Here is a 26,686-nt window from a genome sequence, read left to right on the forward strand (position 1 = left end):
GAAACTTGGTATTCCTGAATCGTTTAGTCCACAAATTACGAATCTGACGTCGGAATTTCAAAATTGAAAATGGCGGATCCAATATGGCCGACATGTACGTTAAAAAGTTATTAGATTTTCATGAAACTTGGTATTCCTGAATCGTTTAGTCCGCAAATTACGAATCTGATGTCGGTATTTCAAAATTCAAAATGGCGGGTCCAATATGGTTAACCCTTGTATTAAAAATATTAAATTCCTATGAATGTTGTATAAAAAATTTCTATGTTTATAGAGCAACACAGTTGAAACATATTCACAGAAATAACAATAATAAATCAAAAGTTAAATCGAAATGAAGAATTTGTTTGAATGCCGCGAAAACAATCTCCCCGACGTAATATTTAAAACATGAATTTTTTTTTAAATATAATCCATGTCCCGTAAACGTTACTCAAATATCAAACCGTTTAAACGCTCGACGATTCGTCGACTTTGAACCTCCGCATGTCAGTAAGCAATCAATATTTGTATAACTTTCAAACGGAATTTAATGCACGAATGTTTTCCGAATGCACGACAGTTCGGTTGAACATCGATATCGAGTTTTCAGCGGAGGCGCATCGTTCGTATATCAGGTTGAAACAGTACAGTTTCCCGTACCTCTTCGCTTTCGTACTTTTCGCGGGCAAAGCCGCGACGCGTGACGGGGCCGCTACCGCGAAGAAAAGTAAAATTGACGAGCCGCCAATAAATACTGTTGTCAGCGATCGCTCGTAACTCATCGTCGGTCCAGTTGGTCAACGGAGAAATCCGACGCGAACAGGTTACGACGAGTCGTTCGTTCGACATTCAGCAGGCGTACGGACAAAGAAAATTTTCACGGAACTTTCTACGGTCGCGTACCGCGATGAGAAAAGGTTAACGATGCCGCGCCAACCGCGACCGAAGCATCGAGCACCGGCTAGAACGAGCGCTCGCTTCTCACGCGACGACAACCGCGATTTAATATCATCGGAATTCGATCGCTGCCCAACGCCAACGACAAACGTTCGTTTCGTTCGGGAGATCGCGCGCGAGAACGCACGCGAAAGAAAGCGAAGACACGCCTCTGGTTTTCACGCGTTTTCGGAACGGGCGCCGGTGAAATTTGTTTTCGATGAATCGCTGACGCGCAGGATATATGGTTCTCGGTCGCGCGGACAACTCGTGTCCAACTTTTACCGGAAATCGAAACGTGCGTGGTATCTAGCGGAAAAAGAAGCAAGGAATCGACGAAGGAAGAACGCATGCGATCGAAAAATCGATGCAATCGATCGTTTCGACGGAAAAGTCGTACTTATTCAAGATACACATTTTTGCCGAATCTTTAAACCGCTATTAACGCACCCTAGGAGTTACGTGAATTACGTGGAACTACGATCACAATTTTCCCCTTAGGTCCTCAATTGTAAATATGCAAGGAGGTCGACCGAACGGAAAACGAAAACGTGGATTCCTCGAGAATTATTCCTAAAAATAGCCGTCGTTTTTGGCAAGAAGTAAAGCCGACGTTTCGTGTAATTAGCGGGCGTCGATAAATGAGAAAGAGACCGTTGTTCGCGCGACTAGGAATCTCGGAGGAAAAGTCCGCGTCCCAGTTCCCCCGGCACCGTTTCGCGGCCAGCGCGTCGGCGACGACGTTTTTCGAAGAGTTAATGGCTATAATAACGTCGGCCTGGCCACCGAATCGGAATCCTCGATCAACGTGCTCCCCGACGCGTGACCATTGACTCGTGCTTACGAGTTAGCATCGAGCCCTGGCGATCCAGCTACCTCGGCACGGCCGTTGCAAAGAAAAGAACAGAGCTAAAGATAGCGGACACTCGAACAGTCGTTGCCGTCTTCGCCCTCTCGATTCCCACCCCTCCTGTTTCTCTCTCTCTTTTCGTCCGTCCATCGCGACTGACCTCAACCGAAATACGCGATGGACGTTCGTCCTCGATCTCCGGCTTCGCTTCCCTTAACCTTTCGACTCGAAATAAGGAAGGCATCTCGCGAACCCCCCGTCGCCGCGACGTCGCTTTAATTAGACGCGACGCGTTTTCGAAATATCCGAGACGTCTCATACGCGAACGTCTTCCACCGTTTTCGCCGAACGAGAATTGCCCGAAGAGCGAGGTCTCCTCGTCGCGACTGCTTCGCCTCGGATAACGATTAATTTCCAACAGAGAAACGAGCGGAATTTAAGGGTGTATCCTGAATTACGAGGTCTAAGAAAAAGCGTTTTTCGAAGAGTTAATGGCTACAATAACGTCGGCCTGGCCACCGAATCGGAATCCTCGATCAACGCTCGATCAAGCATTTTTCGTGAATTTTTGTAGGTTGGAAGAAAGTAATTAATTCTGTCGAACTTTTTATCCTGTTTTCGTACACGTTTGAGTAGCGTGTAAACAAATTTTCAACAAGAAATATTCAAATCGAGTCGACTGTGACGCACACTTGTAGGGCACCTCGCAATTAAAACCTATCGGCGGGAAAGATGCACGTCGTAATTTTGGTTTGGCACAGAAAATAACCGAAAGAAATTTTCGTTTCCGTACATTTTGCTTCCGTGTGTGCTAAGAAAAATCCGGAAAAATGGCGAAATGTGAAATTACTGCGAAGTTTGACAAAGAGAACGAGTTCTTTGGGTGAAAGAAGTCACTCTAACTCGATAAAAAAGTTATTTAACATTTTATTCGTATAAATTTTCTTAGTTCGCATAAATGAAAAATGTATGAAAATGAAAATTTCTTTTGGTTCTTTTTTTTCTCAAATATGTACGAAAACTACTACTCAAATATGTATGAGAATAGGATAAAAAGTTGTATAGAATTAATTATTTCCTTCCATCCGAAAAAAATTCACGAAAAACCACCTTTTTTTAGACCTCCTAATTCAGGATACCGACATCAAATCGATCGTATCGATTACGAAACCTTAGATTAATTTTGACGTGTTTCAATAGTAAAATAAAAAAAAAAAAAAAAAACCCTGAAACGGAAAACAAACGGATCGAAAGGGTTACGCGTTCGAAATTTTGCGCGGAGTGTACCACGTCGATTGCGCTATTCTCCAGAAGAAAACAATAATTATAAACAACGTGGGGTGCATAAATAACGACGAGGTCCGGCGAGCCTCGGCACGGTATCAACCGGTCTCAACGAGCGGAGAAACAGGCGCGGCGCTCTAGGTTAAGCCTTTCGGAACGAATCGTCCGGAAGCGTCGCGTTGAAAAAAAAAAAACATACGACGCGTACCGTTTGTTGAAATAGTTGCTCGATGATTCAAAGACGTCGTTCGAACGACGGACAATAGAAGAATAGAATCGGAAACGATCGAGTTCTTCCACGCTTTCATTGTGCGTTGCGAAATACGGTTACAGGGCTACAAAAATAAATTGCACGCAGCGCTTCCGCGATCGGTTGGTATCGGTGCATTGTGCATTTAGCTTTTTATAGTTCACTGCCAGCGCGCAGAAAAGTTCCTCGGCCCGTTGCGAATCGAGTTTTCCTCGGATCGCTAGCCGTGAAAAGCGTGGAAATTTCAATGTCAATATTACCGTCTCTAGAGATGTACGTATTGTTTTTTTTTTTATTTTACTATTGAAACACGTCAAAATTAATCTAAGGTTTCGTAATCGATACGATCGATTTCATGTCGGTATATTTCGATTTGTTTATAAAAAAGCGTTATTTATTTTTTGCTAGTTTTAATTTACTGCTCCTTGCTCGAGCTACGTGAATCTGGCGCCCGATTTTTCAAAAAATAAGTTCTTTTCATGGAAAATGATGGTATTTCGTTTTGTACCTTCATCAATGAATAAGTAGAAACAATTTCTAAAGCGGCCAGCACCCGATATTGACATTTTCGAAATCTGTTTTTTCCCTATTCTTTAGAATTGTTTGTACTCGTTTGTACCTCGATAGTTTAAATTTTACAAGTAACGGTTTACACGGTTTAATTGTAAAATTTATACTATCGAGGTACAAACGTTTACAAACGATTCCAAAGAACAGGGAAAAAAGCAGATATAACAAATTTTGGAAATTGACGAATTCCACTCTTACGCGTATCAACGATTGCTTGTAAAATTTAAACTATCGAGGTACAAACGAAATAGAAAGCGGTACAAACGTTTACAAACGATTCTAAAGAACAGGGAAAAAAGCAGATATAACAAATTTTGAAAATTGACGAATTCCACTCTTACGCGTATCAACGATTGCTTGTAAAATTGAAACTATCGAGGTACAAACGAAATAGAAAGCGATACAAACGTTTACAAACGATTCTAAAGAACAGAGAACAAATATTTCAATACTATCGTATCCATAAAAAAAGAATTAATGTTTGAAAAGTCGCTTGCCAGGTTCGCGTAGCTTCTTACTGGATGTGTCGTATTAATATTTGTGCAGTTAACGTTTACAAATAAACGCCGTTTAGTTTATTAATATAAAATGTATGGATCACCGAGTAACGTAACCTAATATGTACCGTTTATTCGTCCATCTATTTATTCCATCGACACGGCCGAGCACATTTATGCTTTACACGAGATCAAGTTTTTCCTCGTTAGGAAACGACGATGAAAATAATATTTTTGCCAGTTCCGTTTAGGAAAATGCGTCGCATTTATTCCCTCGAGCCTATCGACTTCCTCGCGCGTTCGGCAGTCTTAGAAGTATCCGTAGTCTATCTACATACGATTAAATGGGATGCACGATAGACGTATGCGCTCGACGCGTTTACGTTCCGTCGTAAAACTCGAGAAATCATCGCGAACCGACGATAACCGGCGGCTAGTCTGCATTTACGGTCGCATACATATCTCAAGTCCCGGATCTCCGACGATACGACTTGCAAATCTGTGATATCGACTTCGAAACGTTTCCACACACCGAACTATCGAGAAACGGTACATTTCGAGTAGAGCAGATTTTTATCGCGTAGATCGACGTAGACCTGTTGCGGGTTCCCCTTTTTTCCCCCGATCGTGACTCGAAGAGAATTTAAATCGTAGAGTTATAATCGCGCATCGAGACGTTAAAAATGTTCGTCGCGCGTGGTTAGAATTTAATCTAGAAACGCGTAAAGTCGAGCAAACAAGTTTCGCGACACGTTTATCCGAGATAAGAGAACGCCGACGGCGAAGGTAGCTTAAAATTTGGACGTCGTGTTTACGAATCGACGAAGATCGATTAAAATCGCTGACCTCGTACGCAACCTACGTACAAAAAAAAAGAAACGCGCTATGGACATCGGACTGTAAAGTCGAAAGATCGGAAAACGATAAACTCTGACGCACGGTGCGAGAAACGGAATCTACGTTCGTAAAAAAAAAAAAAACAAAAAAAAAAAGTGGTCGCAAAAAGTCGGTGGAAAATGTTTGAAGAGACGTAAACGATTGCAAACGGAGATATAACATTGCGGCGGGAATGAAAAATTCCAACGTATAAAAATAGCGTAACTAAAATAACGAGAAATCGAAGAGAGAAAGTAACAACGCAACGTACCTGTAAAGATCATTCTCGGTGACGATGTCTCTAATGGAATCCTCGGGATCGATGCGATCCGCCGGGACACCTGGGGGTCCCACGACCCTGGACGACAACAAGCGACACGGCGGTGGTTTGGAGTCGGCGGCCTCGTGGAGGGCGCTGGCCGCTATCAGGTCGTCCTCGGAGGCGGTGCTCGGCAAAGGCACGCTTGGACTCGGGGAACGCGAGCCGGATATCACGCCGAGCAGATCCTCGCTTCGCGAGTGTCTCATCTCCATACCACCGAACCTCCCGGTGGTCGTTCCCATGTTTCGCCGCTCGATCTCGAACACTGACGTCTTTCTTCTCGTTGCCGCGACCTCGAACACTCCGCAGAAACCGACGATCCGGCAACCGCTGTTACTCCCATCCGGACAAGCCCTCTTCTCTTGCTAGCTCTCATTCGACTACGTCCGACTCGACGCGCGATCCGCCGATTTTCATATCCCTCTCTGTTTCTCCCGCGTTCCTCGCCGCCTTTCGCTCCTTACGTTTCGCGTATATTCCTTCGTTCCCAGCGAACCAGAATTCCTCGCGTGTATCGCGATCGTTCCCCACAAAAAAAAAATTAATCCGACCGCTGTGCTTCGTTCGTCGAGCGTTAACCGGCGTCCACTACCGTCGTAGCCACTCGCTCGGGAATCCGCGACAACTTTTTAGACGGTCACCCTCCATTCGTGCGTGACCGTGTCCAGCGCGCTCCGTTCGACTTCGACGATCGTATCCGTCGCTTCGTTCTAGTTCATCGGCCCTCGTGCGTCCCGATTTCTCGTTACCGTCGTAATTCAGCGGGATTCGGGAACGACAGGCGACGTTCGACCAACGTCGTCGTACACTTTCTCGATTTCCAACGGGGTAACGTACGAAAAAACGGGGTTAACGGACCTTTTGCGTTGGTTCGCGCGCGTTACCGACCGTGTCGCGATACTAGACCAGCTTCATTGCGTTCTTCGAATGCTTTCCACGAGATATCGGGTACCGACGCGTCTAGATATTTACGTTGCGACGATCGCGAACGGTATCCGTGTGATCCAACGTCGCGGAACGATCGACGAGTCCAATCGCCGATAGAGATTCACGCCGCCATCTTCGTTGGACGATTCTACGAATCCGTGCACTTTGGATCTCGCGTCTCTCGGCGAACACCGAGCGCGGAGGGCACACGCGTCGAATAGGCTCGCCTCCCGGTGATTAAAGTAATTAGAAGGAGCAGGGTGGTTCTTCGCGACGGACCATGCGCGGTGAACAAAGGCGACACGCACACTATAGTTATCTACCTGAAAACGTCCACTTTCCGCGACGGGAGCTAGCGATAGACTGACGATCACTGGCGATCGCACTATTTCGACTGTTTACGCGCTGATTTTTCTCCGCTGTGCCACCTTTCCTTCGCGAGCCACAACCGATGTCTGCCGTAACGGGAACCAGACGGGTCGCTTCGTCCTTTCCCAAGGAAGGGGCGTGCGGGAAAGGATGCACGTATACTTGCGCGCTACTGCGCGTTCGCCGCAGGTACGCGCCATCGACCAATGAACGTCCCTTGGTTCCAATTTGGTCGCAGGTAAAATTTTTTCTACCCTTCCTCCCTCGTCCTTTCCTTCGACGAATGGTTCGCATTTTCGGAACCGTTATCTTCGGGAATTCTAATTCGCACGCGACAAGCACAGCGTGTCGTCGAGACTCGAAATGATTTAAGAATTCTTTCTTCGTTTCTTTCCTCGAGTACATGATTTTCGCAAAAGTGAGGTTAGTTAGCGTCTAAGCGGATACAAAGTATTCGCTTGGCGCAGCTTCGTGGAACGCCAGACGGCACACTGTGATCGACGAGATGGTCTACGAGAATGAAATTAAAAGTAACGTGGCGAATGCGGCCTCTTATGAGCGACGATAGAACATCGTGATGTTGGAAAAGCGTCTTCCGAGCTTATTCCATCGAATAGCTGCAACGTTTACCAGAGATGATCCCATCGTTGCCCGAGACTTCTTCGATCTTGATTACCGACCTCCACGCTGTTCAATACTTTACACGCAATTTCCCTATAATTCCTAGGGTATGAAACGTATCATCGGTTCATTGTTCCAATAGGTGGTGCATCGATCATTTCTGAATTACTATATGCAGACGAATGTCCTTTTGAACTCTTCCTTCCGAAGCTCAGCGTAACCTGAAACAAACAACATGTAATATAAATGACAGTTCCAAGTAAAACAGTGTTTATCGTAAATATCGTAATCAATTACTCAATCTGATTGCTCAGTCGGTCCAAGAATTTACCTTATCTATCTTGTTTTCTGTATCGTAGGTGTCGCTACGTTTCCGACTGTTGTTTATAAACTACCTTTGAACGCGTATCATTCCCGCTATTTTCCAATGAAATAGAAACCAATTGTTCGTGCATTGTTGCTTTTCTTTTCAATTATCTTGTACCTTCGCGATACTTTCGCTATGACGAGTTCCGTTACCACGAATCCATCGACTCTGTTGCCTTTAGGTAAGGTGCATTTTATTTACAACGTGTGCATAACCTCACTTTTTCATCGAGATGCTAACGTGTGTAATTTACAGAGTTAGTTGACAAATGCATCGGTTCTCGGATACACATTATCATGAAGAACGACAAAGAAATTGTCGGCACGTTGTTAGGTTTCGATGACTTTGTAAATATGTTGCTCGAAGATGTGACGGAAAGCGAAGCAACACCCGAGGGACGTAGAGTCACGAAGCTCGATCTGATTTTACTCAATGGAAGCAATATTACGATGGTTAGTATTTCTAAAAAGCATTACAGTTATTTATTCAATGTTACATTATAGCTATAACGTTTATGATATTTCTATTATCATCGATTCGTTTGTTGCAGCTTGTACCTGGCGGAGAGATGCCAGACACGTAAAATAACAACGTTTTTGTTACATTTTGTACAATAAAGATATAAAGACTAATCTAAGCATATGTAATACAAAAATTAATGTTCCGATTAAAAGTAATTATCAAAATAAATACTACTGAGCGATTAACGTATCGATGGTATTGATTACTTCGTCGGTTGCAGGTCTATCGATGGTATCTTGCGACCACATTTTTCTGTATAACGTTTTATAAACACCTTCGAAACCATCGTTCATGTCGTCGTTCTCGGGACGATTACCTTTTGCGGAAAGATAGATAATGGCATGACTGTGCAGTCCAGCGAATGGTACTTTTCTAGATATCATTTGCCAAGCTACGATACCTAAAGAATAAACGTCCGCTGCCGGGGTTGGTTTATTTCCTTTTAATACTTCCGGAGCTACGTAGCCTGGTGTGCCCTAAAAAACAATTACCGTTAGTAAAAAGTAAAGTAGCCGAATGAAACGAGCATACATGAAATTTGGAAGTTCGAAGTGGCTCGCCAATTAGTACGGAGCTACCAAAATCTGTAAGTTTTGGCTGGCCATCCGTTGACATTAGAATATTTTTAGGTTTAACGTCTGCGTGTACAACGCCCGCATTGTGACAAAATTGCAACGCGCACGTTACGTCTCTTAATATGCGAACTACTTTGTTCTTAGGTAGCGGTGTCGTGTTCAGATGATCTTGCAAAGTAGTACCGCATAATTCCATTGTTATCAAAGATAGAGAACTACCTTGCTCTATCATCAGGATTTTCACTATGTTAGAATGTCTTAACGATGAAGCATGTTTTTCGGAATTCAACACATCGATGCATTTTTCTGTCTGCATTACTTTAGCTGCCACTTGATTACCTATCGAATATTTCTATAATGTTCAAGAATGTCTCACCGCGTACTTTAATATACTCGACAAAAAATTACATATTTTACCTTTGTAGAAAGCTTTGTATACAGTACCGAATCCACCGCTTCCGAGTACCGTACCGTATTTCTTTGGAAGACCATCTTCCAATATTTTTCTCCTGTTAGGAGTGTCGATATTGAAAGGAGATAATCGATCCTTATTTTCCTTGTAAGTATTCCTGATCGGTGTCGTCGGACTTAAGAATTGTCTATAACGATATACGCGAAATGCTTTTGAATAATCGAAATTAAATTTCTAATATTTTCATGACTGCGTTACCTTTTTCTCGTGTTTTGCAGCACACGTGGAGATATGTTACACAATTTAACCGTTAATCTTTGTGGCGATGCCATAGCGAGATTATATATTTAGTTGAGGACGGTATACATTTGTCTTGTTTCTTATCGCTTCGCGGAATTTATAATGAAAACAATCGCTTCTAGTACAAGTAAGTGTCGCGTACACACATTGTCAAGGACGCGAATAGGAACCGATAATAGTAAATAACGCGCAAACAAATCGAAACCCTGTAATGTAAGGATTCCAAAAGACTAAAACGGAGGGGCAATTAAAAGGTTTTATTTTTCTATTTTCTAATATAAGGCGCGAACCACCATTTACTAGGAGTCTATTACTAATTATTACTCTTTAATACTGTACGATAACTAGATTATTTACAATTCTTTTTTTTTTTTTTTTGCGAACTCATAACAATTGATACGTGTTCCAATAATCTCTCAATATAGGTAATATCAGTGGTACGTGTATAATAACATGTTATTGTACTAGACATAACATATCTAATGAGATTTTGTGTTAAAAACTTGTCGCTAAAAATACATGCTCGCAAGTACTGCCAGTATATCTTACAGCAACTCTGGACCTCTATCGCAATTAGCAGCACAATATTTTTGATTCGAAACTAGCGTTTCGTACAAATTAGTAGTAATGCGGTAATACATACGTTTTCTTTGTTTTTCTCTTTACAGAAATAGTGAGGTTAAAATTCGTTTTCATTCGATAAGGTACTTTAGTGGATTAGCAAAATATTTTAACGAATTAAAATAGAATGTCTTTTCTCTTTGTAACAGCATTCAAAATAGTAAGTTTCATCTTTGTCTCGCGTACTCGATACACGGTAACATATTATTATTATAGCTTGGTCTTTTTCAAAGTGTAGAAACTTCACATTTGGAAAACTAACGACTATGATAAAATTAATAGTTACCGAGGCAAAATACCTACCAATACTGATCAGTTCTTATATCGAAAATAAAGTACAAAGTGAATATTTAAAGGAGCTTATTACTTGCACAATGTAGTTTTACTATTTTTAAGTTTACTTATGTTCTATTTTTAAATAAGTACACGATTGGTTTAAGAACTTTTTTTTCTCTTTTTTCTTTTTTAAAGTAAATGTGGATTAAAACTGACCCAAGCATTCTCGAAAGCAGCGTTCCTTACATTCCTGAACCGCCAAAAGCTTATTTTCTCAGGGTTTAGCGATATATCGTCAGGTACATCATATTTAGAGATTTTGGGAGTACCAGTTCTTTGATTGTTTAAGATGAAATTATTATTCGTGGAACGTAAATTTAGTCGAAACAACATGAATCATATATTTCGAAAATAGATCGACTCGAGATGTCGATAGCTTTACCGTACACGAGTACGACTTCTTCGTACTCAGAATTTTATAGAAAGTTTTATTCGAGTAGCAAAAAAATATTTCGATGAAAGGACTGATTGTTAATCGGTGGAACAATAAATCAAGTACTCGCAGTAGTTGGAATATAACGAAGACTGTCTTTCTTTTTCACGTTCGTCGACGTTTAAGTTTGATTTTACGGTGTTTGTAAAATATCGTGTTTTTTTTTTTCTTTTTTTTAATCTAGAAAGAGTGACGAGAATTTTGTTCGAGCATATACTCAACAGACAATACGGTATACGCTTGTAATTGTTTGCACGTAGTGCTAACGAGTCACGGTCCCAAAGAAATGAGAGCTACGATATTCGTCGATGAGAACAGCTAAGAAAAAACTACTCGGATATCTCTTTACAAAAGATTCAGTTGCATTCGTCCACGTTGTTTCCAAGTGGACGGACCAGCACCATTGATAATCTGCGATCTTTCGATTTGGCACTCTCGCATTCTGTGCCATTACGTTTAAATTTTTTCCTGAGCAACGGTATCGTTCATCACTGTTCGTTAGAGGCACTCGGAGGCACCCTTTTTCCTATCGACACCGAGAAAGATGAAACGCGTCGTAAATGTCGTTTAAGAATATATTAGATAACGTTCTGGTACTCGGCACGCTTTTTCGCGACACGATATCATCAATCCAGAATATCTTCATCTTCGAAGATCGAGCTCCGTTATCGCCGTTACAAAAGATAACGTTACGGTATTTTATATTCGATTAATATAATTTGACAAAATCCAGTTTCGCTCGAGTACCAATACGCATCGAAGATATCGGTAAAAGCAGATATCGTCGTTTCACTTTCTCCCACACGAACCTTTATCGATTATTTACAAATTTTGCAGTACAAAATAAACTTTACGTATTCAACGAGTTCACCGCCTCTTCGTGGGTATCGCGCACCCCTACCCTCCTTATCTTCATCGGTATACATATTTGCTCTTTCACGAAAATAGACTCTCTCTCCTTCGCAAACTCGCGCTAGCGCTGAAAGACGCTCTGATACGTGGATAAAGGGTTACGAGAGAGAAAAAAAAAGAAGAAAAAGAACGAATTTCTTCGAATTAAAACAACAGGATAGAAGAAGGAAACGAGGAGCAGAACGAATAATATATTTGAGGGAAGGGGGGAGAAGAAAGAGAGGAAGAAATAGGTGGTACATTTCGGAGTGAGTCGAATAAGGCACTATCTAACCAGGTAGCGGAGCTTCCTCATAGAAATCTGGTTCGTCCTCGTGTTCCGATCCTTTGCTATCGAGTGCCCGCAGCTCGGCAGCTGTGAAAAAGTGGCTCATCTGCGCCCTAAGAGGTATCATGAGAATAAGGAAGAACGGGAGCGCCAGGGCCGCCCTGGTGCTCTTCACGGTCCACAACACGGCCAGGCACAAGATCTGTATGAGCGTGAAGATGTGCATCTTGTACGTCTGGACGCGACGGACGTAATTAGCCGTGCCGTGATGTTTCACCGGCATGAAGAAGAGTTTCACGCGGTCGAACATTTGCACGCCGTTCGTCGACGATATGCCCATATAGAGAAACACGCCGAGGAGGACGGACATCGGTACGCGTCGCAGCAGCGGCGCCATCAGAACGCTCACGCCGATCAATACGGCAACCAGCAGAGCGCTCACCCTCTGCTCCTTCACCTCGACGATGTGGGGCTTGTCGCCGGGCGCATGGGTGCGAGACATCACCGTCACCGCCGAAACGTGCGTCAACGATCTGACAGACGCGGCGCAGCACCACGGTGCCCCCATCAAACCGCAACCGACGTTCATCAAGCAGACCACCACTATGTCCATGTGATACCCGTTGCCTTTCCGTAGCTTTCGCTCTTTCTTGTCGATGATCAACCTGTGAACAAACGAAATTATTTTTAATACCTCGCTGCTTTGGTTGGCTCGCCTTGAAACCCTCTACAAGGTTGAACTTTAGGAACTTGGGAATAATTTGAAGAAATTCCTCAACGATTCGATAGTACTTTAAATCAAAATGAACGAGTTTTAAACCCTTCGCACTCGAGAGGTGACTCTCAAGTCACCACTAGGTTTCTTTCAGGTTTAATTTCTTTGGAACTCGAAGTGTCAATAAAATTGTGATTGTCGTTGAGGCAAAGGTGACCTGATTTTCAAATCTCAAATTAGAATGTTAAGAAAGCAACGTCGAGTTGCTGACAGATACCAGAAAAAAAGCTCTCGAGTGCAAAGGGTTAAGAACGTATAGCTTCTCTATGTATTGTTCGCGAGAAAAACGAAGTCGAACGCGCCGTTGCTCGTTATCCCGCTCGCGAAGCTTTATTTACAGACTCTATTCGACGCGGCGGTCGCGGTTTCGCAATCGAAACGTCAACGATGGCTACGTGTCATAACCGAATGTACTAAAATAACACGCGTTAAATAATGTAAGACAGTCATCGATGCATCGGTTACGAAAATATCGCGATGAGGACGCGCGTCGCATGGGAACTTCGACAAGGTTCTCTTCTTAGAAACGAACTGCGCGATCGCGTACTGCTTTCTCTTCGATGCGATGGACAACTGTCGCTAGCATCGAGGGGAACAGAGTCGGGATAGTGGAACTTTAGAGACGTTTCGTGCGCATTGAAATTTGACTGATACTAGGCAAAAAAAAAAAAAAGCTCGTTTGTTTATAGAAATCTTACTCGGAGATCTGGGTTTCCATGAAGACGAGGATGTAGACGAGCAACGCTGGTACGATGCAAGCCATAGCCATCCACAACGGGATAGGTTTGTGCAAGCCTACGGGCGACACGAGCCAACTTCTGCCGGGTTGGGTCGGCGACAGACCTTCCGGTACCAGGAGCTTCTCGGTCTTCACCATGGCCGCGAAGTCGATCAACGCGAACAAGATGATGCTGATCGGCACGCCGAAGTCCCCGAAGGCTCTCCTGGCGCTTCGGCCGAGGTAGTGACTGTTACGAAAGATTCGCAGATAATAAGCGCCGAGGAACGTGCCGAGGCACAGGATGGTGCACATCAGCGCCGTGTTCGGTTGATTGATCAACAATCCGGCAGCGTTGCGGGTTGGTATCAAGGTCCCCGGTTTCTCCAACGGAATAATCACCGCGTCGCCTGTCTCCGGAGACACGACCTTCATTTCCGTCACGTTCACTTGCGAATCCCAGTACATCGTCTCGTTCGTGTCGGGAACGAAGCTGTACTCGTCGAGAAGCGGATTCTTCGCGAAGTAGTTGTACAGCTTGATGAACGTTTCGACGATGTAGAGAAGAGAGATTAATCCCGTAAAGATCTCTTCGGTGAATCGAGTGAAGAGCCTGACCAGCACGGATCCCTCGACGGAAGCGACGGCCAGCGCTATGATTCCCATCCACGCGCCCACGTAGACTCTCACGGTGAGAAACTCGAGCTCGTTCGCCAGACAGAAATTGTACAGGCTCTCGTCGAAGAGCAGGAGGGGCCCGGTCGTGCCGATGATGACCAACGGCTGGGTGGAGAACAGAGCCATCACCACTCCGGTCCAGGAACCGGACACCAGGGTCTCCGATATGCCGATGACGTTGTGCGTTTTGTCGCTCATCAGACCGCCGAAAGTGATGGCCGTGCACAGAGCGGCGAAGTACATGAAAATGGCGGCGGCCAAGCAGGAGGAATTCAAGCCGTCCGTAAAGTCGGACAGGTAGAAAGGATACCGTCTCTTGATGTCGTTTATCAAACCGCCGAATGGACGCTTCGTCCTGCGGAGCGGATCGTCGTCGTCGGGCGGTTTCTTCTCTTCCTCGCCAGCGAGAAGAGCTGCAAAAGGAACGAGTCGTTACATTTTTCCCCTTGGCTCGTTCTATAAGGGCACCGACCCAGTAATCAAAATCTCTTCGACTTGGGAACATTTTTCAATGAAAAATTGAAAGACAAAAATGAAGGAAATCATTTTGTTCGTTAATATTTAAGATTTCTTTAATAAATAAATGTTTTTCGCCAGCAGAAATAAATTTTGATTACTTTTCAGTCCTCCTAATACATTGGACGATTGCGTAAGTTCGTACCCGATTGTCATAGACGTTGCTAATGACAACTCCTTCTTTACCTTTCTTTACGGCGGCTTCGCTCGGTGTCGGTTTGCTCTTCTCCTCGAGCGCCTTGGCCTTCCGATTCCTTATGGCTTCGCTCTTCGCCTTGAGCTCGTTGAACGGCAGCAACGCCTGCCGTTCCCAATCGCCGGGAGGCAGAACGATCGAGTCGTCGAGGAACTCGTTGATCGCGGACAGAAGCTCGCGCCTCTCGTTCGCTTTGTACGCGATTTTGTGGAAGGACGTGTTCGCCATCAGGGTGGCGATGGATCTACCGATCTCGTGGTAGTCCAGATCGGCGTTCCTCGGTCCCAGAAGGGTGAACATGAACCTGACCGGTATAGTGACCTCCGTGACCGACGGAATGAACACGCCCTCGGCGAGCCGGACGAACGCGATCGTCGGTTGGTCCAGAAAATCGACCGCGCCTACCAGGACGACCGTCGCCTCGGCGCCCGCCGGTATCCTCTTCAGGATGTAGTCGTTGTGACCTCTCTTCAGATCCTCGTTGCTCCCGGTGTACGTCTGCTCCTCCTTCATGTCGACCGCCGTGTGATTCGTGTCCAACGCCAAGTTCGACGACAGGATCTTCGGCTTCGCGTCGTTTAGATTCTAAAGAGGACATTAGAAAGTTTATCAGAAAGGTGCTCGGAGGTGTTCCAGGGTGCTTTAGCGTGCCCGGTCGGGAACCCGATGCAAACAAAAAATATCAACAGGTGGCGCGTACACCAAGCAGAGCTTGAAACGGAAACACGGAACGCGACGACGCATCGCGGAGCTGTTCGAGATCTCGGAACGGATATATGCGAGGCGGAAGAATCTCGGACCAAGGGTGCGCGGGAGTCGGAGCGAAACTCCGGGTTGACTTCGACAGTTGCGGGGAAAATAGAAAGCTCCCAGACAAAGGACAGATGGAGACCGCAGCGTTCTATCCAGACTTGGCGATGTCGCTTTTGAGACATTATAAAAATACGTTTAAAGGCAAGAAATTGCTTGTGGAGGTTTTTTTTCATAAAGAGGGATCTAGAGATATCGAACCTTGTCTGCGAGCTTCTTATTTAGTTAACAGAAAATAAATCAGACGAAAAGGTCGCTTATAATATACAAAAGAAATAATTCTTATGCACTTGAATGAAGAACAAGAAACAAGAATCGACAGTATCGCCCTCTCTGTCATGGAATCATTCGAGACACAAAGATCTGTCTATCCTTGTCTGCAAGTTTCCTAAATTTTCTGCAACTGTCGCCGAAGACAACTCGGAGAGTTTCGCTCCGACACCCGCGACATTGCACCCTTCAGAACGAGATCCGAGTGCTTGGAATAAAAAAGACGAATTTCAGCACCAATTTTACATATCGTTTTCATTTTCGTCTCGTCTCGCTGATTCCGGCAAAACGAACAGGCTCAAGAGGTGCGGATACGTACTTGGGGGGAGGGGGTGGGGGTAGGCACTGCGAACAGAATAAAACTAAACAGGGTACGGTATAAAAGTGAAGTCCATCCCAACGAATGCGACAGTGCGACGAGAAACTATACTAACGGTGAAGCGTACAGTGGCCAACGTCAAGGGTGCAAGGATACGTCCTACTTCGAAGATTGAAAAGAACATCAAAGAAGCCTTCTCTAAGCGCAGAACAAAAAAAAAAGAAAGAACATCAAGCTACGGTAAAAGAACGTACACGTATCGTGGACAGGTGCCGCGTGAAATGCAAAACGAAAAGGACAAAAGCCAATTACTACGAGAGCTAGTCACGGTACAGATCCTCGAATCCCTGAGGATCGACGCTACCGATCTTGATACTCCTTAAAAAAAAAAAAAAAAATAGTCGCGGTTCGACGACGCGTTTTCGTGCAGAGGGTTCGTTTCGTTTTTTTTTTATTTTTTGTTTTCCCACGACAAAGAAAATTCGGAAGAAGCGATGAAGAGATATGAGAAAACACACTCATTCCCCCGTAAGTTCATGCCGAAAGATGTTAATGAGTGTGTCGGTGCGATCGACGATGGACGAGGCGTAAACTAGCGAGTAAGGTTGAAAGTACTGCGTTCGAGTTCGGGAAACGAGAGATTTACATGTTGGGTTACATGGTTCTCAGAGGCTTCCCGCGCAGCGTCTTCTTCCTCCAGACAGACGGACTGTGGAAACAACATTAGGACACACCGTCAGTCAGGGCTCCCGTCTCTACCAATTTCTAGCGATATTTTTTACCGTTTTGTTCCAACGATAATAATTCGTTAGGAAAATCGCGTACGTCCGAACACGGTCGATACCACGAAGTAACGTTAAACAAAAAAAAGAAAAAACAACTCGAAAGATTCGTTCGGGACTCGAACTCTACGAGTAACGTACATTTTAAACGTACACTTTTAAACGTACATTTTAAACGTACATTTTAAAATAGCTACGTCTCCTAACGGTCGATCCCTAACGCGTTTACTCGAATCGGGGAATCTGCGCGATAGACGAATACCGAACGCAACAACACATTCGATGCGAATCTGTCGCAACAGCGGCAGTGATATATCGAGCAACTCACACAGATCGTGACACGGTAATGTCTCGCTTTTTGATAAAATAAGTCGAGACCGCCATTATTAACAGATTCGAGAAACAGGTGGAAAATTTTGGACCGGTGGCTGGGGGCTGATTTCCGATAACGGATCTGTAACGAACACTTCATCGAAAAACGAAACATCATCGTTAAAGGGAAATACAGGGTGTCCCAAAAATGTTGTGACACCTTGAAACGGAGGGATTCGATAGGGATTGGGGAGGTGATTTGAAACAACGTTTTCCTTACCGAAGATGTTGTCCGAGGTTTCGTTAAGGAGATGTTAACATCTTTACCGACCGGTAGTCGATTAATCGACTTTTTATCCTCAACGCTCACCGACCGGTAACTGCTATGGTAACTACCAAGTATTTGTTACTTTCAATTGAGATACGAATTGCTTTGCTCTGTAACCTCTCGTATTTTTATACAATTTCCAGTGCAAGGGACGATCTGCTGCCGAGCGGCCGGTGAGAAGCGCATAGGATCTTGAACCGCTACCGGTCGGTAAAGTGTTAACAAAAAACTCCGACCAATCGGGGCGCAAGTATACCGACAAAACGCTCGCGGTAGCGTAGACCACGCGTTAGACGGCCCCGCCCCACTGGCATACTCGCGCTCCGATTGGTCGGGCTTTTCTATTACTACTTTATCTACCGGGCTATTTAGAAGCAGACTTTAATTAAAAAAAGAATGTTCTACGGTAGCATATGCCAAGTCTAGGCTGACAATAATTCCTTCGTACTGTTACAAGGTACATTGAAACCCAAGTCTGTTACCAAACATCGAACATTGTTCGTAGACAACCATCAATCAACACAGTAAATAAATTCGAATAACTAAGTACTGCAATTAAAAATCCTAGAAATAGGCTCCCGATAAATAAAGTGTTGATATCTCCTTAAAGAAGCCTCGGAGAACACTTTCGCTAAAGAGAAAGTTGTTTCAAATCACCTCCCGAATCACCCCCTTTCAAAGACCTCCGACATTTTTAGAACATCCTGCAGAGCGACGGCGCGCTCGCGAATCGGATAGTTACCTGAAGGCTGGTGTAGCTGGAGTAGTTTCGCTTTCCGCCGAAACGAAATCCGCGATCGTGATCGTGCACGTGCCTGTGCCTGAGGAGGAGAGCCCTCATGACTACCGGCCTGTCCTCCGGCAGGATCAGTTCCTCGATGACCATCTGCTCGACCACCCTGTACGCCAAGCCCGGCAGGTCCTTCTCCTCGAGGTCGAGAAGGACCACGCCCGTCTCGAGGCATCGGCGAAGATTCAGCAACGAGTGGAAGCTCAACGAGGCCACGTGGGGCCTGCCCCACCTGTCCGCGCCCTCCTCGACGTCCTCCTCGTACTTTATCCATCTCGCCGTTTCCCGCCATTCCCGTTCCTCGCCGATACCGTACAATTCGTCCAGCTGGACGAACACCTCGTGCGGCGAGTGGTCGTACATCTTCTTGAAGGTGTCGTGAGGTATGCCGCCCTCTTTTCTACGGCCGATCTGTACCGTCAAATGGGCGGCCTTGTGCCGCCTCATCCCTCTCGGATCGTCGCTCCTGTGGGACTCGAGGTCGTCGATGTCCAGCTCCTGCAGCGTGCTCGCCTCCTCCGGCTGCACGCTGACTCTCCTCGCGAGGACGCCCGTGCCATCGGGGAGTCCTGCTCCCGATCGTTTTCGCCATTGCGGATCCTCCTGCAGCGAGTACTTACGCGACTTGTGGTGGTGTCTTCTGCGAGAACAAAATTAACAGATTTCACGATCATCGTATGAATCACGAGATAGAAAATCGAACTCGGTGAAAAGCTTTTTTTTGGTTGGCACCCCTCGTATTCCAGTATCTCGTATCTATCCGTTCGTGTTCTGTTAGCACCTCCCTTATTTGGAGAATAAAATGATTCTCGGTCGTAAAAAATAAACGCGAACGATACGTCAAGACGAGATAGATATTAGAGATTCGATGTTTGCGAAAAATTCCGTTCGGTAGATAGTCGATACGCGCGTTAGTCATTCAACCTCGAATCCGATCGCTTCCGCGCCTCCGTGTCAACGATTTTCGACGATACCGAAATGTACCGTAATCCGTGTAGTAGGCTTCTATTTTAAGATTTTTAAGTAAATCCATATCTGAGAGCTATTCTACTTCTAGGTTTCCGAGTTCTTCCACTACGACTGTCCGTTATCTCCGGTATCTTATGCTTTCTAATACACGCACGATGTAGTGGTGTTGTATCTTACCATGTCCGAGTAAGTTTTACTCGTCTAGCGATTTATCGCGTGTGAGAAATCCTATTAGGGGATACATATACATATATATGTATATCCGCGGACACGTGAAGTTAAGCTGCTCGAGATACTCGTCTCCTATACATATATATATGTACTTCACGTGTCCGCGGGCCTAGATTTGAACTCTCTTTATTTTTAAGGGATCGCGAGCGAGTGCAGCCGTTTAGATTTCGGTCGTCGTCGTTACCGATATCTGTACGCGTTACAATTACGTCTCGGTTCTTCTTAAAAGCTAAACGATACCATCGAGCGATGTACAGGGAGAATAAAGTCCGTCGTTAACGACGTGAATTTCGACAACGATACTTTCGAGTCTCAAGCCTTCCCATCGGTGTATTTTTACTGTACGTGTTTTGCCAGCGACCCAGCGAAATGCTGCGAACAATGCCGCCTCCGTTGACACGAGGCACGCGACCGAGTGCCAGAACTGTTTTTGCGCTTGACCCTGGCAGTCAGAGTCCGTCCGGTCTGCCATTGACGAAGATCAGACGGATCGGCCAGATCTCCGTCGTACGAAGTCACGAAACGGCGAAACACCTCGACCGAGACGTTCTCTGCTCGTCGTTTCCTCCGATGCGGCGAAAACGTTGCTCGCGATGTTACGTTCGTGTGCGTGCGGTGTCGAAGTTTGTTCCGTGACTGTAGCGTACGGTCGATGATATACGCGTTCTTTTCTCTTCTCTTTTTTACGCGCGTACGTTCGACATCGTAGAGAACGTTCGTTACGCGCGTAAATCAAACACGTGCATTACCAGAAACGGGAAAAGATACTTTTTGAGCAATCTGATGCGACCAATGTCCATGTCGTAGCGGTCCGGGCGGCCATCGTAGTGTAGAGACATGCCGATGAACGAGGATAAATCGTCGCATTCGTCGCACCGTGATCACCGAAAGACAGGAGACGCGATCGGACTAATTAGAGGAACGCGAAGGCAGTGGCCTCGAGCATCAGACTGCCTGGTACAAAGCACGACGAGACGAACGCGAATCTCTGGCCGAAGGCCATAACATTAGACACCGATTGCGAACTGTTTCGCATCCCTTCCGCTAAACATCATGCAATTATCTAATACCGAAACCGCCGACGGAAGTCGAATCGCCGGACTAGTTCACGAGACGCGACACCTACGTCGGATACGCGAACACCTTCCTTCCCACTACCGTTCGCGCTCGAGGTACTCTATTCTACGACCAACGGCAGTCTCGATCGCCAAAAATTGTACATACGCGCGCGTAACAGATAAAACCGTCTGCTACGAACATCGCGCCGCGTCGATTACGCTTTGGTTCGTTAATCTTGGACTAGCGCGATAAGGTCACGTACTTGGTCGAGGAAACGGTGCGATATTAGTTCATTGTTAGAATATTCGAGATAACGTTAGGATGTTCGAGCTAGACGAACGCCCGAAGCGGACCATGTGTGTTTAGTCTCTGCGCGTTCCCACCTTCTTAAAGGAGGTTTCAGGACAAAGGACTTTTGTAAACGAAGGGCCTGACATCAGGGATGTCCTCGCAACTGGGATTTCTGGCGGAAGTCGGAACTGTACCGACTTGCATCGAAACGAGAGCTTTCTTTCTGAATGTACGATCTTTTTACACTTGTATTGTCGCTATTTTTGCGCGTTCTATCAATTTCATCCTGACTTCCTTGATCCGATACATAATCCTCTTACATAATCCTGTTACTTTAACGCTTCGACCACCAGGTGATCCCATATGTGGGCTGATAAGGATTTTCCCCAAGGAATTAGATACATTAATCCGCGGGAAGTCGCGAATTTCGGGCGCGCTTCCGAGATTGAAACGCGACGAGAGCATGTAACCTGATCGCGGAGCATTCGTCGCGAGCATTTCGTGGAAGGAGATCGACCTCGAGCCATCAGCTTGTGCGTTCGAACTTCACCGAATGGAATTCTTCGCGATTCACGGATTCGCGATCGTTGCCTTTTACGGTCTTAATGAACGTACTGAACGCATGCATACGTATGTACGCTTGCGTAAAACCGCGATTCTTAGGAGACGACACTTAGCCAGGAATGCTCCGATTTGTTATTACAAGCGAGGTCGACTCGTCAACAGGAAATCTCGTAACTCGACAACTGTCGGAAACGACTTTTTAATACACTGCGGACCAGACATTTTATTGCTAACCGTAACCAGTGCCTGAGCGACGGAATACGAAATATCGCGTCGGCCGTTCCGCAATGTGTTTTACGGCGGCGCTACTGTTTGTCGTTCTCATCATGGGACGGCGCGATGGTACATGCCATCTGATGGACATACGAGCGCGAGCCACCGGTGATGCACGCCGCCAGATAGGACATAAGGACGAACCACCAGTGGTACACGCCGACGGAAACGTGTTGATATACGCGAATTTCGAAGTTTGGTCGGGTCATACATTATTCCCCTATCCAAATGTACATTTCCGATATTGTCGCGATACTCGCAATACGTACTGCCATTTGTGATTCTTGCCACGGGTCGGCGTAGTGGTACACGACTATTAGTTTGTATCACCGGTGGTACACGCCGCCGGAGTGGAGCATATAAGTGTGAGCCACCGGTGGTACACGCCGCTCGATTAAAAAATTAAATACCAAGACGAATACTAAATCACCTAATCTTCGATAGTCTCGATGCAAAATTGTAACTCCGTGGGAATTTTCACGTGTTAATCTAAACCCTACCACGACAGACTACGAGCATCGTTGCAACGAAAAAAAAAAAAAAAAAAAATAAAAAGATCGCTGCAACTCTTTTTGGCCCTGGGAATAACGAATCGAAAAGTCCACCCCGCTCGGCGAATAACCATTGCGCGGATGACAGTTGCCTGGCATATCACGTTTAGGGAGAACGAATCCGTCTACAACCTGAATAGCTTAATTGGTTGAAACCTTCTAATCCGGGATCGTACCCCCGTTAAGCAAGCCTGCTGACTCGTTCTCCCTCCCCGCGTCGTTAACGTTCCATCGGAACTTGTGCCTGGCGTTGGTCACTTTCACGAGCCACGACGCGTAGAGCGAGTCGGAAGGCGAAGACGAAATCGAAACATTACAATCTGGACGCGAATAGACGTAAAACAACATTCGATCACGATCGAAGCCGGTCTTTGATCTTTGACGATGGAAATTCTAGGCGTCGGGAATCGACCAGGGGAAACGGTACGAAATAAGAGCGAATTCCTGGGCTCGCGCGCGATAATAGAGCACAGTTGCGACCCGACGCGGTTGCAAGAACGATAGTCGAGACTACGTTTGCGGACCAAATTAAACAGTCGAGCGGAACAAAGCCTTCCGCACCTAGGAAATCATTTTATAGCCGACCATCTCGTAAACTGGGATTTTTGGATAGTTGCACGCTGCACGTGCCTGCCAGGATCGTACATCACTTTTAACCGTTAGCCATCGCGAAACGTTTCCAAGAATCCCAACACGATACTCGTAGGAAAGGTCGAGGCGAAATTCTTCTCCGAATGCAGCATTGTCTCGAGAGTGAGGTATACGCTATTCAAAGACAAAACATGGGGTTAGCGACGCACTATCGATACAACTAACGGTATCGTTTGAAAAATAACACATGTCAGAGAAACAGAAAGCATAACACGTGCTCCTTCCGCTAATCTCTTCGGTTTCTCGCTTCTTTTCGGATTCTCTCACTCGGCGGACGACTTCAGCCAAAGAGGTAGGGACAGCGGAGTTGCTTATTTCGAGAGAAGTAAGTAACGTTTCCAAGTTTTGCCTAAAAAAAAAATGATTAAAGGCTTACTTGTGCTCGTGTTTTTGGTGTCTCCGACACTTTCGATCCTCCTCGTGAGGCGGTGGTGCGGCGACGTTCGGCGCCTCGTCCGGCGGGGGCGTAGGAACGTCTTCTTCCTTGATATTCTCGAACTGCACGCGAGGGCTACCAACGGTGGGACCGTCGGTGATACCGGAAGCAGCCCTCTCCGATATCGGCGCCTCGCTCTCGCTGCTGACAACGTTCTCCGTCTCCTCCGCGGTCTCCTCGGCGGTCTCGTCGTCGAGGTCGTGCGAGTTGCTCGTCGACACCCCGTTGTCCATCGTGTCCGACTCCTGTTCGACGCCATTGCCTGCATTCACCTGACCGTTCTCCTCTTCTTGACCAACTTCTGCTGTGGATCCTTCGCTGCAAACACGACGGATACGCTTTTTCATTCGCGTTCGCGTTTTTACACAACGAAAACGGTGCTTTCGCTAAAGAAACGAATTCCGAGTATCGTTTTATGGGTATCGCAGGTCGAACGACTTACGGGGATAGATGCCGTCGCATAGATCTGGAATGGATGCTTTTCAGGGGCATGTGCGGATGAGGGTAACTTCTCTTTCGGTGCTCTGAAAAATATATATTTACGTATAAGTATAAAAAATATAGAGAAAGACGGCCGAATCAATCGATACTTACTCGTTCGATACGAGATATGTTAGGTTCTCCCAAAAAGTTTCTTCCATTTCATTCATGAGTAATATACACGCGACTTGTTTATTGACTCCATTGACAATACTAAACATAGGTTGCATAAGCTTTTTATAGGTAATCCCGCGATTCATCTGCGTTAACTTCGTTTTCGTTGTTTGTTAATATTTATATATATTTGTTTATTTGTCAACTGTCAACAATCTTTGTTTACTATTTGCTTTATTGTGTCAATTTTATAATGCGTTATGCCCGTATATATATATATATATTGAAATAAATATACGCAGTATCTTATGTCTAATGTTACGTTATTGAATCGCGTACGAACATCAACATCCAAGAAATTTGATTGTCTAATTTCATAAACACTGCCAGATAAAATAACTGCAAGTGAAAGTTACGGAAGAAACTTTCGGGGCGATCTAATCATTTCACTCGGCAATTTGAATTCCGATTCCTATTTTTGAAATACGAGTTTAGTATCGCTCGTACTCGAAATATTTACCTAGGTTTCGCCGATCGCCGATGCTGGGACTAGGATATATCAAGGGTCGCTAACATTCCGCGATACCGCGATATTATATAATGAATAAATTAATGGTCAAGGCATGCCAGAAAGCGGAATTGCTTTAACCTTGGACCGCGAGAAATGATCGAGTTACGTAACCGTTTTCTGTTATCGGGGTCCAGACCGAGGAACAATGAATTTACCGACGTCGCGACGCGAGGGACAGAAAGCTTCGGCTGGGTTACGTGGCGAAAACCAAGGTTTTTTTGAAGTCGAAAAAGAAAACTTTCTTTCGAGCGTCGATGAAAGCAAATCTGGATAAAACTCGAAGTTCTGAACAAAACTCGCGAATTTTGAAGAGAATTCAAAAATAAGTAATGCGATAAATATTAAATTCTACAGGTTTTAATCGTCTCGTTATTGTATCGTATTTGATATCAAGGACATGTTGACCACAAATAAAATATTCTTATTATTATTATTATTATTGTTGTTTTCATGAGAATCAGACTGTCAACGTGTATAATACGTACGATTGAAGTCGCGATCGCTATATCGAGGTGGTCCTCGGTCCCGATCTCGATCTCGATCGGATCCAGCCGATTCGGTTGGCGAGCCGAGCCGGGCTACGTCGAACCTCTTCCCGCCGTCCATCGCGAAAACCTTCTCCATCTCCTCGTCGAGTTCCGGTCCCGCTTCCGTCCCATGACCGTCGACCTAGTATCGAGAAAAAGAAAACGTAACGTCCGCTGGTACTCGTTGTTGCCACTAAGGGGCGGGAATTTTGTATTTTCAAGTTTTCACGTTCGTACTTTTTTTCTTTAAAGAAAAAAGAAAAAAAAAAAAAGTGAAAAAAATTCTGATTCCTAAAAAATCCATTCGGTCTCCGTTTATTTCGCGTTGTCATGTCTGGCAGGCACGCGATGATACAAGTCTTCAAGTCGAGTCGATAGAGAGTCGAACTCTAAGCTTCGATTTTCAAATCGCGTAGTCCGTCTCGTTCTCAGTCCATCGCGCGCGACGAAGCTTGCCGTTGATATTATTATAGGGAGTTACAGAATATCGACCCGTTCCGAAGGATAGAGGCAACACCTCCGAGCAGCGACGTTTCTTCTCGACGAGCTAATACCTTAAGCGGGAGCTTTTCACCGCTAAACGACATCGGAACGTATTTATCGAACGCGACACGGTCAGTTTCATCGCGTTACTCTAATCGAGCCGCGAAGCGTGGCGCGACCAACTCGTTCGCTTTCGAGTCGGTTCTACGTTTAATGGGTACGTCGCCGACGTACGATGAATCGATCGAACGACATCGATGCCGCCGATCTCGGCTCGAAAAACGATACTTTTGTTTACGATCGATGTCGTGTTTCCTTCTTCGTTACAGTTTCCCTCTTCGACTAGTGTTTCTCGAATTTCGACTTCACGGTGGATCGTTGCATCAGAGGTACATCGTTTTTTTTTCTGCAGGTTAACGTTTCGCTGACAAGTACACGGATCTGGGAAACGCTGCGTTAGACGGTGTTACGTTACCCTTTGGCTCGTTTAATGCGTTTCTCAACTTTTCCACTGTAACTACGCTTAATCATTTCTCGGGTATTACGAATGTATGTGTAGATATATATATATATATATTGATTTATAATGAATGTGTGTGAGATCAGTAAGAGGGAGAAGTATTGTTGAACCGCTACCTCGATACGTTCACGCCGGCGTGTACCACCGGTGGCTCACGCTCGCGTGCCTATCAGATGGCGAGCACTATTGCGCCGCCCCGTGGCGAGAAACAAAAATAACACCGCCGGCGTGTACCACCGGTG

The 26,686-nt window shown here is 45.4% G+C and overlaps 4 protein-coding genes across 18 annotated transcripts in view; 1 reads left to right on the forward strand and 3 right to left on the reverse strand.

Annotated features, from left to right (window-relative positions):
* Positions 1-7,701, reverse strand: part of LOC128894473 (uncharacterized) — an 18,418-nt gene extending 10,717 nt beyond the window's left edge. Inside the window, exon 1 of the mRNA XM_054156234.1 lies at positions 5,517-7,701. Within this exon, the coding sequence (XP_054012209.1) occupies positions 5,517-5,809 (293 nt within the window). The 5' untranslated portion in view covers positions 5,810-7,701. The remainder of the gene's footprint in view (positions 1-5,516) is intronic.
* Positions 7,702-7,849: 148 nt separating this feature from the next.
* On the forward strand, positions 7,850-8,691 carry LOC128894482 (U6 snRNA-associated Sm-like protein LSm5). Of its 2 annotated transcripts, XR_008461559.1 has the most exons (4): positions 7,850-8,032; positions 8,107-8,303; positions 8,402-8,524; positions 8,594-8,691. XR_008461559.1 is itself a non-coding variant. In XM_054156245.1 (3 exons), exons 1-3 carry the CDS (start codon positions 7,987-7,989, stop codon positions 8,432-8,434), a joined length of 276 nt encoding a protein of 91 aa, XP_054012220.1. In that variant the 5' UTR covers positions 7,850-7,986; the 3' UTR covers positions 8,435-8,562. The 2 variants fall into 2 exon arrangements, 1 of the variants encoding a protein (XP_054012220.1); XM_054156245.1 differs by lacking the exon at positions 8,594-8,691 and having other exon boundaries at positions 8,402-8,562.
* On the reverse strand, positions 8,309-9,753 carry LOC128894476 (serine/threonine-protein kinase mos). Of its 2 annotated transcripts, XM_054156238.1 has the most exons (5): positions 9,619-9,753; positions 9,366-9,547; positions 8,905-9,287; positions 8,774-8,849; positions 8,309-8,689 (listed from the first exon to the last, which is right to left on the reverse strand). In XM_054156238.1, exons 1-5 carry the CDS (start codon positions 9,690-9,692, stop codon positions 8,544-8,546), a joined length of 861 nt encoding a protein of 286 aa, XP_054012213.1. In that variant the 5' UTR covers positions 9,693-9,753; the 3' UTR covers positions 8,309-8,543. The 2 variants fall into 2 exon arrangements, with proteins under 2 accessions (XP_054012213.1, XP_054012212.1); XM_054156237.1 differs by having other exon boundaries at positions 8,309-8,849.
* Positions 9,754-10,019: 266 nt separating this feature from the next.
* Positions 10,020-26,686, reverse strand: part of LOC128894467 (band 3 anion exchange protein) — a 47,807-nt gene continuing 31,140 nt past the window's right edge. For 9 of the 13 annotated variants that reach the window (XM_054156208.1, XM_054156210.1, XM_054156212.1 and 6 more), the window contains 8 exons: positions 25,400-25,583; positions 24,192-24,273; positions 23,690-24,067; positions 18,677-19,364; positions 17,159-17,221; positions 15,104-15,698; positions 13,704-14,814; positions 10,020-12,895 (listed from right to left, as the gene is read on the reverse strand). In XM_054156208.1, coding sequence (XP_054012183.1) covers positions 12,232-12,895; positions 13,704-14,814; positions 15,104-15,698; positions 17,159-17,221; positions 18,677-19,364; positions 23,690-24,067; positions 24,192-24,273; positions 25,400-25,583 — 3,765 coding nt within the window. In that variant the 3' untranslated portion in view covers positions 10,020-12,231. Of the gene's footprint in view, positions 12,896-13,703; positions 14,815-15,103; positions 15,699-17,158; positions 17,222-18,676; positions 19,365-20,692; positions 21,224-23,689; positions 24,068-24,191; positions 24,274-25,399; positions 25,584-25,995; positions 26,044-26,686 lie in introns of those variants that run through there. The other 4 variants (XM_054156213.1, XM_054156205.1, XM_054156206.1 and 1 more) reach the window with 4 other exon arrangements.

The sequence above is a fragment of the Hylaeus anthracinus genome, unplaced genomic scaffold (genome assembly GCF_026225885.1).
Source record: "Hylaeus anthracinus isolate JK02 unplaced genomic scaffold, UHH_iyHylAnth1.0_haploid 4, whole genome shotgun sequence".
In the NCBI taxonomy this organism is placed as follows: Eukaryota; Metazoa; Arthropoda; class Insecta; order Hymenoptera; family Colletidae; genus Hylaeus; species Hylaeus anthracinus.

Excerpts from the sequence above, each read along its gene's own strand:
- LOC128894476 (XM_054156237.1), bottom strand. The coding sequence starts at position 9,692 with ATGGCATCGCCACAAAGATTAACGGTTAAATTGTGTAACATATCTCCA. Across the intron at positions 9,548-9,618 it reads CTGCAAAACACGAGAAAAAG|ACAATTCTTAAGTCCGACGA; the intron begins GTAACGCAGTCA and ends ATATCGTTATAG. Across the intron at positions 9,288-9,365 it reads ATACAAAGCTTTCTACAAAG|GTAATCAAGTGGCAGCTAAA; the intron begins GTAAAATATGTA and ends AATATTCGATAG.
- LOC128894482 (XM_054156245.1), top strand. The coding sequence starts at position 7,987 with ATGACGAGTTCCGTTACCACGAATCCATCGACTCTGTTGCCTTTAG. Across the intron at positions 8,033-8,106 it reads ATCGACTCTGTTGCCTTTAG|AGTTAGTTGACAAATGCATC; the intron begins GTAAGGTGCATT and ends TGTAATTTACAG. Across the intron at positions 8,304-8,401 it reads ATGGAAGCAATATTACGATG|CTTGTACCTGGCGGAGAGAT; the intron begins GTTAGTATTTCT and ends CGTTTGTTGCAG.